General features: G+C 45.8%; 1 protein-coding gene across 1 annotated transcript in view; it reads right to left on the minus strand.

The window, feature by feature from the left end:
* Positions 1 to 12507, minus strand: part of LOC146860919 (mucin-5B-like) — a 223886-nt gene that overhangs the window by 42755 nt on the left and 168624 nt on the right. The window contains exons 20-21 of the mRNA XM_085646187.1: positions 6919 to 7057; positions 5753 to 5863 (exon numbers count right to left, since the gene is read on the minus strand). Of these exons, the coding sequence (XP_085502313.1) occupies positions 5753 to 5863; positions 6919 to 7057 (250 nt within the window). The remainder of the gene's footprint in view (positions 1 to 5752; positions 5864 to 6918; positions 7058 to 12507) is intronic.

Below are 12507 nucleotides of genomic sequence, written 5' to 3' on the forward strand. Positions count from 1 at the left end.
GTCAACACTAATTTCTGTAATGTCTTTCAATGTATCTAAAAAATAATAACCCAAATGCAATACTATATGAACCTCAGCCCTGTATTGAATGTAATTTATATAACATAAATAAAATAAAATAAATGCAGAATGCACTCACTTAATTCTAACTCTAATCTAAATTAAAATTATTCCAAATCCTTATATTAATGTTAATTCAACTAATAGCTAACATAACTCAAAGAAATTTCTAGCTATTGTAATTCAATTATATTTCCATTGATTACAGTAATGCTAACCCAAATCCAAAATTAAATAAAAGAAAATAACAATAAGCTATTTACAAATCATGTATTGATTATTTCAACTCTAATGAAAATGTTACTTTTTCTGAACATGTTTTATGACACCTTGGCAAAGTGATAGTGTTAGTAAATGTACGCAAAGTAAAAATTGTCATGAAGTGATTTCAGGGAAGAAAATGCCATATGAAGTAAAGTAGAGAGGAGTTGGCCTAACGGCTAGGGCGGTCAACCTCACATCCGGAGAACCGGGTTCGAGTCTCGGCAAGGATGCGCAACATCCTGTGATTCTGGGCAAATCACTTAATCTCCCTGTGCCTAACAAAAATGAATGTATCCTCATGTAAAGCAACTGATGCTCGTGTAGAGCGCTCTGATACCCGAGACCTTCGGGTCAACTTTCCGCTAAATAAAACTCCGTAATAAAAAAAGGGGGGCTAAGTAAAGGTCATTGAGATCTGTTGCATTATATGTTCCAAGTTGAAGTAAAGAGGAGCAAATGAAACTATTCCTGTCTCAGGAGAAAATCGTGTGGGATTGCTCATCAAATATTTGATAGTTGTGTGCATTCCCAGAGAACTGCATATTGTGATTTTATCATTTTAACATACAGTGGCGATTATGAAATATAGTTAAAAAAAGAAAACAAATTTCATCAAGTCATACAATCAGATGTTTTTAATTAAACATGCTGAAAAAATAACTAACGAAATAACAATAAGAAATAGAGGGCGTTAACTAGGTAAATGCTACAAAGAAGAGCTGTAAAGTTGAATATGGAAACATTGGCACTTGGAAAGACTTAAAAGAATAAAGCCATAAGATTTGAAAAGCAACATTCCATATGGATGAACTCTGCAGGTGTATCGCAGTGGTGGCTGGTGACATTTGAAAGTGGTGCGGCATAAACTTTCTGTTGGATTGCACCATGGCGAGCGAGCGGAGCGAGCGATTACGAACATCTTAAGGAGGTTCAGGGGGCTTCTCCCCCCGAGAAAAGTTTGAAAAAAGAGTGGGTAAATGGTGCATTTTCAAGTAAATTTGAGAAGCAAGTAGGTTAATAAAGCAATTGTGAAAGTGCAGTTATTACATTAATAAAGGGATGTCATATAACAACAACTTGTAGATAGAAATGTTTCTGAAGCTAGGCCCTGCCAGTGCCACTCACCTCTGAGCAATATACACTAATGGCGGGTGTGCTTGTGAAGTTCACTCACTAAGCCCTCACATACACTGTGTGACCCATACACTGTCAGCCAGGGGACACACCACAAATTCATGGTGTGAGCTTCCGCAGTGAGCTCAGGACATGGCCTACTAACCTGCACTAATGGAATTTTGTCCTTGAAGATCAGAAGGCAGCTTTGTTGAGGAAAGTTTTCAGGTCACATATCCACAGAAAGGCAAGCCTCACCCCCTACTCTTGAATGTCAAAACACCTACCAAACTCACCTATCACACCTACAGCAAGATGGCAGTCCAGCAAAGCCATCTAATGCACCTCTAACACACCGCCAACCCCACACACACATACAACACACACATACAGAAACACACATACACAAACACACTTACACAAACACACACACAACACACACATACGAACACACACACATACACAAACACATGCACACACAGTTTCTTCAAAGAAACAGAAAGATTATCATGTACAATATCCCTGTTGTCCATTGTATATCAATTTGGAAGTTTTTAACTTTCCATCAACCGGACTTTAGTTTGTGCAGTAAGCAAATACAGCCCAGTATATGGAAATCCTGAATGAGCACACGAAAAACACTCAAATAAAGGGCTCCGTGAAGGGAAATGCTTAATATAGGGTCCTTGATTAGCATGTGCATCAGGAATAGTCGTGTGAGACACTGAAAGTAAATTTTAGAATGTTTAATACACTGCATATTCAATTAGACTGTGTGTCACGCACAGCGAGCGAGTGCTCTTTAGCGGGTATATCAGAAAGAGTGGTAGCGGCTCTGCAGACTGGCGCTTCCTTTGATCTGGTGCATCCGGCACAGTCAGTGCGCACAGCATGCTCCTCTTGGCTCCTACCACATTGAAGGTCCAGGCAAGCGAGGCATTCTGCTGACAGGTTGAAAGATGATACTTTCTGAACGCGGCACAAAGAAATTGAAAATGAGCATAATTTTGAGAGTGGTTACTTTACACTTCAGCACCAGTGCTGGACGGCGCACGGGGCCCAGTGAGACAACAGCATGACAGAGCCTTTCTGCACTCTGGGACCTCTCTCCCGGACAAACACTCTCATGAACTACCTCTGCCCCTTCATTTTCTTTCCTTTCTTTTTGCTGTTTGCTTTAATTCAGCTTCGATTGAAAGGAACAGTTCGCTGTGATCCGTAACCTCTACGCCTTCCTCATTCATCACTCTCCCCAACAGCTCTCTTGCACTCTGGCCTTGTCTAAATGACTTAGACAAGGCCAGAGTGCAAGAGAGCTAAGTGATAGGCTTTCCAGAACTGTGCTGACTACAGGGAGAGCTGGGTACTACCGAGAATGCCTGGGGTGCATGAGCAGTTTAGGGATCTTCGTATACCTCTTGGAAAAGGAGCCCGGGCTGCTCAACAGAGTTGGGTTGGCAGACTTGACTGCAGGTCTATGGATAAGCAAAATGTGGTATTGCTCTGGATTGAGGTGCACAGTGCCACGGCACACACTGACATCAGGGACTGCCTGTAATCACTGTATCCGCACTGACTGGCATGTCACAGGCTGCACTATACAGGCTGTCATTTATAGTCACTCCACAGAATGTCCCTAAACACAGTGTCACACTGTCACACTAAGGACCTCCTTTGCGCAGACTGTGACGTTAGAGGCTGCTTGTAGACAGTGTTCTTGTTCTGACAGTCATGTCGCAGGCTCACTATACCGGATGTCATAATTTTAATAGAATGTGACCGCACAGGATGTCACTTTACCGGCATCCACTACTTACACTCTCACTGTAGAGATTGCCTATAAACGCTAAGACTGGTATGTTACAGGCTGTCATTTTGTAAACTGTCACTGCACAGAATGCCCTTTCGGAGGCTGTCTCTGTACCGCCTGTCGCTGCATGCACAGCCACTGTAGAGATTGTAAATAAACACTACGACTGTATGGGCTGTTATCTGACATCTGAGCCTGCCACTACACAGTCATTTCACAGACTGTCACCACATGCACTGTTACTGTAAAGGCTGCCAATAGGGACGCTGACTGCATTGGCTGCAATGCCACACACTGTCACCACACAGACAGCCACTGTAAAATCGCCAATAAGCATCCTGCTAAACTGATTGACAGTCTTGTCACAGGCAGCCACCCTACAGGCTGTCATTTCATAGACTGTTGCGACCGGCTATGAACAGTGACGTCACTCAGCACACTCGCTGTACATAACGTAACCAAATGTTTGGACGGCTGTTTCTATAAACTGTGGCCTGAAAGTATCACTGTTGGCGCCAAGGCTCTCCTTGTGTCGGCTGTCACTGTGCTGGGCGGACTGCCTCTTTGAACACCATTCCTGCACTTAGCACATGCTGGTTCTGTACACTGCATGCGCAGTCACTGTACTTCACCCACATCTCCTCTGCACTCAAGGAATACCTCAGAGCTACAGTAATTGACTCCACACGCTGTAGTTAACGCGTGTAGCCTCAAACTCCCCCCCACACACACGCAGGGCCAGCACAGAGCCGCGGCCGGCATGTTCGCGGGAGGGAGAGGGGTGTGGGGAATATGTATCTTTTTTTAAGTTAGTTACCGTGCCACCTCTACTCCTTGCCGCCTGGCTGATGTAATGGTGCAACAGGAATCGGATCCCACGTGTTCCTGCAGGAACAGAAAGCAGCCAGCAGGCAGCCTCCCTCCCCTACCCTAAGCCAATCACAACGCTGCAATGGCAGCATTGTGATTGGTGAAGGCGCAGCAGGAGAGGGCCCCAGCCGGGTCATTTTCTCTTTATAGGCTCATGCATGTAGCAGCCTACATAGAGAAAAAGGGAGTGCGCATGACTGAGTTGGTCGGCCCTGGGGCCGACCAAACAGTCAGTACCCATAACAATGGGCAAAGGCCCTCGAGCAGGACCGCCCACCCACCCGCCCACAACCAGGCACTCCAGGCACTTCTGCTTTCTCGCAGTGCGAGAAGCAGAAATATAAAATGGTAGTTTTACCATTTTATGCTTCTGCCTAAACGCACTGCGACAAAGCAGTGGGGCAATGCCCCCACACCTCCATGGAGGAGCCACCACTGGTGTATCGAATTACAGTGAGAATGATATTTTCTGCCATTGAAAATGAGTCCGGAATTAATGTACATACTTTTAGGATAGCTATTGAGTTTATTTATTTATGTGTTTGTATATTGTATAAATCACTTATTGGCCTCTCGGCCAAGTGCATTATGCTAAGTAGATAGATGGTACAACAATTAAAGCAATTATAACAAAGTACAGAAAGAAGAGCTCAGCATGAGTAGAGTTTCCATAAAAAAGGCTCAAACTGTCAAGAAGATAAAACACAAATGGAATGCTTAACAACAATCAAATTGTTGGCATAATAAATGGTTACTAGCAAAAATATGAGCTACAAATCTTCTTTATGTTCTAGCTCGAGCTAGTCACCAGCAAATGGAAGAATCTACAAAAGGATTGATGACGCTCTCTTCTAAACCAAAAAAATATTCAAAAACATTGGTACTTGTTGAAGCTGGATAACATTAAACTAAGTATGTGGATTTGCTACGCCCTAGGGTCCTCGAAGTACTGGACAGACACAAAATGTGATTACTCCACCAGCTATGTGGTTGTATATATGCCTCAAACTTGCTAAGGACACTTATCCCTTACAATTCAATTATTCTATTAAGACTCACATTAGGAATTTCATAAATGTTCTATTTACCTGTGTGGTCCACATTCATTGATGCCCATAAAATAAACTTTAGAGTAAGCATTATCCGATTCCCAACGCTGAAGAGCACAATTCAGCAATACTTTACCACACTCAAGAAGTAGGATGTGAAATACAACATGGCATTTCATTACACAACACATAACATAAATGTGACTTAAAATTATTTGGTTTTGTTGTTCACTTGTATGCACCAAAGCAGAATCTTTTGCAAGAAAGTGAAAAAAAATAATCAGAGTATTAGCAAGAGTATAAAACAAAACAAAAAACACATTGGTTTTAACACATGTTATCATTTTCAAAATGATATTTTCCAGCTATTAGAAAATATTTTACAAAATGTTATAAGCGGGCCTGTTACATTACGTTTGATATTTTTTGTCGCAGAACACATGAGCTAAACAAATGGACTTAGACATGGTGATTGCTTTATAGTTTCTGAAATTGCAAGTATTTTTGATCCTTTTGTGTATGTACTAAAACAGAGGCCCTCAAACAACACTGGCCTTTGATTTACACCATCAGCTGAAGTACCTACCCCAAGGGAGAGCGTCAGTGCTTTGGCACAGGTCATGCCACTGGTGCTGCAGGGGACATTTTCGATGATGACGCTAAAGGTGCCCTCATGGGTTGAGCTGCTGCAGTAATCCTGAGAAGAGAAATGATTCGCGTTATTAACAAATCTTAATAATGGTTACTAATCAGTTTTCCCATTTCCTTATTATGGCTGCACCGATCAGCAAGCGGATATCTGGGGGTCTTTAGGACCACCTTTCCCCGCTCCAGAGGGCTGCTATCAGCGGGGTGACTGTCAGCGCGCCCCCTGACAGTTTCTCTGCCTCCACGTCCTCGTCTATAATATGACGCGGGCTCAGAGACAAAGGGATTCCCTCATTAGCATGAGGCCACGCCCCATGCAAATGACGGAATGCCCTCTTGAGAAAGCGCTAGCACTGTATGAGCACGAGTGCCTTCAGTATTACAGAGGGGGGTCGCACAAATGTCTGCGGCCCCTTCTGTACTACCAAAGTGCACCGGGGGCACGCAAAGCGGGCACAAATGCCCGTTGAGCCCCATGGGCACTTTGTGTAATACGGCCCCAGGGGTGTGTGAAAGAACCCGGGCCGGGTAGGCAAAGCCGGACCCATTAGAGGCCCGGGTCAAAACGCCATCCGGGGGCGGCGGCCCTCCCCCGCCCAACCCCCTCCGGAAATTTACATGGGGACTAGGCCAACGGGGCCAGGATTGGCCCTGGGGGCACGGACAAGCCCCCCCCAATCAGGGGGCGAGGATAGGGGCCGGGGGGGGGATAAAAAGGGACGCAGGGCTCCAGTGGAGTCACAAATCCCCCCCCCCCCGAGCTGAGGACGAAGAAAGACCACAATATGTTAGCAGAAAATGCCATGAGGACTATGAAAAAAGCAATAAAACCGCAAGTGCTGTGAATGACAACAACTCGCATTCTGTTTGTTTCCATTGTTCCTGTGCTCCTGCAGTATGATTTTATCCAAACACACATAAAATTATGCGATGTGGTGCAATCGCTTAATTTTGGAAGTTCTATGTAACAAGCCTAAAGTGAAATGCTGGAAATTAAGCACGATTACGCCGGCATGACAAAAAACTACTTTACTAACAGTGACATTGGAGGTTCTAAACCCGTCTACCTCCCCTTCACCCCCGTGCCCACAGCTGAGCCAGTACCTGAGCCAGGATGTATTCACAGTTGCCGCTGAACCGGTATCGGCGGTTGTCGAAGGTGAGATAGTTCCCCTCGCCATACGTTGTGCAGGACCCCAAGCACACCCGGTTTGTACAGAGCCAGGACCTTTGTGTGCAGTTGCTGCAAACAAAAAAACAAAACAAAACAAGAAATAACTTAGTTAGGAAGGTGGAAAATAGGCTGTCCTCAGTCATGGGCTATAAAGCCTCTCTATCAATGCATGAGCTGAAAATAACGCTATAAGTGCTACTCCCCTACATATTGTCTCATACACTACAATTTGAATAAGGCGCACAATGCCTATAGAGCCTAAAGGCCTTTAGCCCCACCCCCGTTGTGTCTCTCAGCCTGGCCGCTGCAGCTTGAGCTGCTGTGGCTTCAGGTGATTCCTCTCTCCTACACACCTGAGTTTTTCACACGTTTTTAAAAGACCATTTACATGAATATGTGAACTGGTTAACAAGGCTTTGTTTGTTATTTTCACTGGTTCTAGTTCACCCTGGGTCCCCACTCTGCCTATTCTTTACGTTTTATTTTTACTGCCACAGTGGGAGAATGCATTGAGTGAAAAGGCATCTCAGGAGTAGGGATGCCACTTTCCAAAAGAAAAATACCGGCCATTAGTTGTTCAAAGAGTCTGCAAAGGCCTTGCATTGACACTAAATAAATAGTGTTGTAATTAAAATGATATGTATTCATTTGTAACATGATGTTTCTGTCTTTGTTTCCTTTAATTATTAATCATGGACCATGGAACACATATAAAAGTGCGTTCTATTTATATTTTATGTTTGAAGTATACACAGATAAGTGCTAAAAATATTGGCTTTAGGTGATTTTGTTTATTTTTGTACTGGTTGGGACATCAAAATATCAGTAGTACTGGTAGAAATCCGATCAGCAGGCAACCCGAATCGGGAGACTGAAAGTTTGTTGCAGGATCAGCACATTATTTAATTCCTACATCCTTCATTGATGCCATAATAGCAATAGTTTAGCTTATATCTGAAACTTTACACCAGTTGTCAATACAATTCTGAGTTACTCCAGGTGTCTGGGAATACATTCTGCATTCAGACAACTCACTCCTTATTCTCTCTGCTCATTTTCACGCTCACCCTGCACTCACAGCGATTAAACTGCACTCACACTGCTCACTATGCATACACGCTATTCGCCCTTCGCCTACCTTGTACTCGCACGAGCACACATCTACTCTGCACACACACAACTCTCCATTCCCGTATCAGTTTCACCACTCACCCTACACTCACTGCGACCACACTGCACTCATGCCCCTGACCATGAACTCACGCCAACTCTCCCTCCATTTAACCTGTAGTTCATAAGCACACCGCTCACCCTGCACTCACAGTGGCCACATTGCACCAACATCACTTACCCTGTACTTACATGAGCACACTACTCACATTGCACTCATGTGACACTCCACTCACCTGTCACTCTCACTAGGCAATCTCACTCAAACAAGCACATCAATCACCATACGGTCGTTCCTCCCACCCAACTCTCACAGTGTCACATCGCTAACTGTGCATTCACATAGGCACTCCTGTCACTCACACAGCTCACCCTTAACTTACATTAGCACAGCACTAACCCTACACTCACACCACACAAAAAAGCACAGCACTCAGTCTGGAGTCACACCACTCACCCTGAAATCACAGAGACAAACCTCTTCATACATGCACGCTGTTCATCCTGCCTGCACACAGATGATAGTCTGCCGGGACTCATAGGGACACACCACTATACACTAACTCCTCTCACCAGTCACTCTCACAGATCACCCCCACTCTTGCCGCTCACCCTGCACCGCAAGCAGGCACACCACTCACCCTGCATTAACATCACTCACACCACCCTGCACTCACTCCTCTCACTCTGCACGCAGTCCTCTGACTTGACACTCACATGGGCCCTCCTCAAACATTGCATTCATGCAGCTCATTTGACACTCATATGGAACATTTTTCACCCTACACTTGCACCACTCATGCTGAACTCACTCACAGTATTCACCATCACACAGCACTTACATAAACACACCACCTATTCTGCACATATACAAATTACGCAACTCTCATGACTATATACCTATTTCTACAAAGGCACCCACATAATACCTACTCTTCCCGTAGTACTAGATGCCTACTTAATTCCATCTGCAACAACAGGGTTTGTGCAAGAGGGGAGAGTGGAATGTGAATGTGGGATGGCACAAGTAGGGAGACTAGTGTGAGAAAGTGCCATCTTTCTTGCATGGTATGCCCCCACTTTTTGCTAAATTGCTGAATGTACTTTGATTGAGTGTACCCTGGGTTCCTGCCAATCAGGTGCCCAGGGCCTATGTTCCTTCCTTAAACCACACAAACTCCAAATTGGCAAACCCTAGCCACATGTCAGCCCCTAGTAAATGGTACCCTAGGTACCCAGGGCCTTGTGGCCAGGGAAGGCCTCTAAGGGCTGCAGCACTCATTGTGCCACCCTCAGAGGCCCTGTACCCTTACACAAACACACACTGCCCTTGCAGGCTGAGTGTCTGGGTGCAGGACAAAACAAAGAGTCGACATGGCACACATCACTGTGTACCATGCCCATCACCTACACTGCCAAGGCATATGTCAGCCACCCCTCTAGCTGGGTGCATTACGCCTATGGTGTGGGCACAGGAGCAGGAGCCCTGTGCCCCTACAGTACCCGGGTCCATTCCTGAGCACTGTAAGTGCAGTGCTGTCATTTAAGAGTACATGGTGCTGAGAGCTCGTCAAACACGAGCTCCACAGCACCATAATGGCAACACTGAAGACTGGGAAGTTTGGTATCAAACTTCTCAGCACATTGAACCCACACTGATGCCAGTGTGGGATTTAATGTACTAAGCACCCCAGAGGGCATCTTAGAGATGCCCCCTTACAGCTAACTTACAATCCACGTCTGCTCTGAGGCTGCCCAGGCTGCCACACAGCAGACACGTTGCTGGACCCCTGGGTGGGAGAGCTCCTGCTCTCCCGGGCCTGCAACAATGCACATCCTGGGTGAGGTGAGAAATCTCCTCCCCCAGGACGAGCAAAGGGAAGCTTCAAAGGCATGCCGCCATTTGGAGTTTCCCCAGGCCACTGCAACCCCCACTCTGGCGGGAAGCTTGGCCGGAAGCCCCATACAAGGACAGGGGATGTGCCAGCCTGCCCACCCCACCCCTCAGGTGGGGGAGGCGAGGTGAAGCACATCTCCGGGCTCTCGCCATCTTGAAGATGGGAGGCCCTACCCTATCAGGATTAGGCTACTGCCCCCCTCCCACAGGAGAGAGGCAGGATAGGGGGTGTACCCACCCCAGGACAAGGACCCATTGGTCCCTGGCCTTCACCTACCTGTAACGCCCCTAAATCTAGTATTTAGGGGCACCCTGAACCTTCCTTCCTCAGATTCCAGATAGAAGACTACAAGAAGAGCAAGAAGAACAAGGACCTGCCCTGCAGCTGCTAAAAAGAGAAGAAGACACCAACTGCTTTGGCCCCAGCCCTACCGGCCTGTCGACTCTCGAACCTGCACCAGCGCGGCATCTCTCGTGGCCAGCAACCTCACCAACCCCGGAGGACCTGGCTACCTTTTGGCTCTAAGCCCCTGGGACTCCCATGAGTAGAGGCTCTACTCAAGAAACCTATTTTTAACCCCTGGCAGCAGCCCGGAACCGCGGACCCAACACACTCTGCACCAGCCAAGCCTGGCCAGTGTACGAGTGGACAAAGACCCTGAGGACGACCCCACGGCGACTGTGACCCCGAGTCCGGCACCCAAGGACCCCCCTCGACATTCCGGAAGAAGCCTGCAGCCTCAGAACAGAGTGCCACCCCAACCGCGATCAACAAGAGGGTAAGATTTCCGACATCAAAAGGCACCCCTGCACCCGGCGCCCTGCGGCCCCCTGTGCCCAATCCCGGGGTACCCACCTAACCTACAACTACCCAACTTACCTCTCGAAGTGGTGGTGGCACCTGAAGCATCCTCGTCCCCGAGCTTGCAGCCTTTTTCCAAACCGGAACATTCCCATTGATTTCCATTGAGCGCCCGAAGGCTCAAAAGCACCCTGCACCCAGCCGCCAGAGTGGCCCTGGCAGTGCACTCTCTACACTAACTTACTTTCCCACTTGCCCTGAGTAAGTGACCAGGAGCCCAGCTCCCACAGCCGCGTGGCTTGCCAGACAGCAGCCACCAACCAAGGCCCCCCTATCCCTCATAGGATAACATTGGGCCTAACTCTCTCTGCACCCGGCCGTCCTGAAACCGCTGAGGGTGAACCAACTGTACCTACCCGACACTGGGGGACCCCTGAGTCTATGCCCGAAATTTCAACTCTGCCAGTCGAGTACTTACCCTTAAACCGCTAACTTCATTTTCCTCATAGGGTAACATTGACTGGCTTTTTCTTCAAAAATCTTCTAAGTGTGAACTTTTCAAAACTGCAAATATTCACCAAAAATCAGCCAAGTGACAAAAACGAATTTACTCACCTGCTCCTAGGTGAGCTCCCAGTGCTGGATCTTGTTGCCCAGCCCTGACTCCGAAAAGTGTCCACAACTATACTTACCTCTAACTCATTTTTCTCCCATAGGAAACCATTGTCTGCTTTTCTGTGAAATTTCTTCTAAGTGTCTATTTTTGCAAATTTGAAATATTCTTTTAAAATCGTACCATTTCTGCAAACGAAATTACTTACCTGTTTTTGATAAGGACCCCAGTCCTGGGTCTAGGTACCCAGTCCTGGATTACTAAAGTAACGATAAAGTACTCTACCTGCAATTTGAATTTCTTGCCATAGAGATCCATTGAATGTTTTCTTTGAAATATTTTCTAAGTGCTAACTTTTGAACTAGCTAAATATTATTTAAAAATCATTACAGTTATTAAGTCGACTTTCATCACTTGATTCTGAATACTGACCCAGGGCTGGATCTGGGAGCCAGACCTGGAATTCCAAAAGTAATCTGAAATGCAATTTATTACAAATAACCTGAATTTACCATTGAGCTCAATGCATTGTTATGTTTAGGAAATAGGATTGTTTATTGCAACCAACTGTGACTGTTTACAAAAATTTATTGCTTAAGACAAAAGTATTTATATTCAACCTCTCATTCTGAGAAAGTATATTTTTATCCCCTTTGTGGTTCTAAAAATAAAACAAGCATATATTTTATTTATATAAACCATTGGCCTAGAGTTCAGTTATTGAGTGTGTGAAACCATTTGCTGACTGAGTGTGTACAATAAATGCTTTACACTGTCCTCTGGTACTGCCCTACTGCTCGACCAAGCTACCACTTTTGAGAGTAAGGTCATACCTAACTTTGACCTCTATCAGCCTCTGGGGGACTGTGGACTCTGTACACCCTGTACCTATTAGGGAACAGTATATACAGAGCCACTTTCTCACATTGGTGGATCAGCAGTGGGATACAAACTTGCATTTGTTGGACTACTTGGTTACCATCTGATCACACGACAGAACTCTTAAAAATTGCCTTTAGAATTCTGATTGGTTTCTC

The sequence above is a fragment of the Triturus cristatus genome, chromosome 3_1 (genome assembly GCF_964204655.1).
Source record: "Triturus cristatus chromosome 3_1, aTriCri1.1, whole genome shotgun sequence".
Lineage (NCBI taxonomy): Eukaryota > Metazoa > Chordata > Amphibia > Caudata > Salamandridae > Triturus > Triturus cristatus.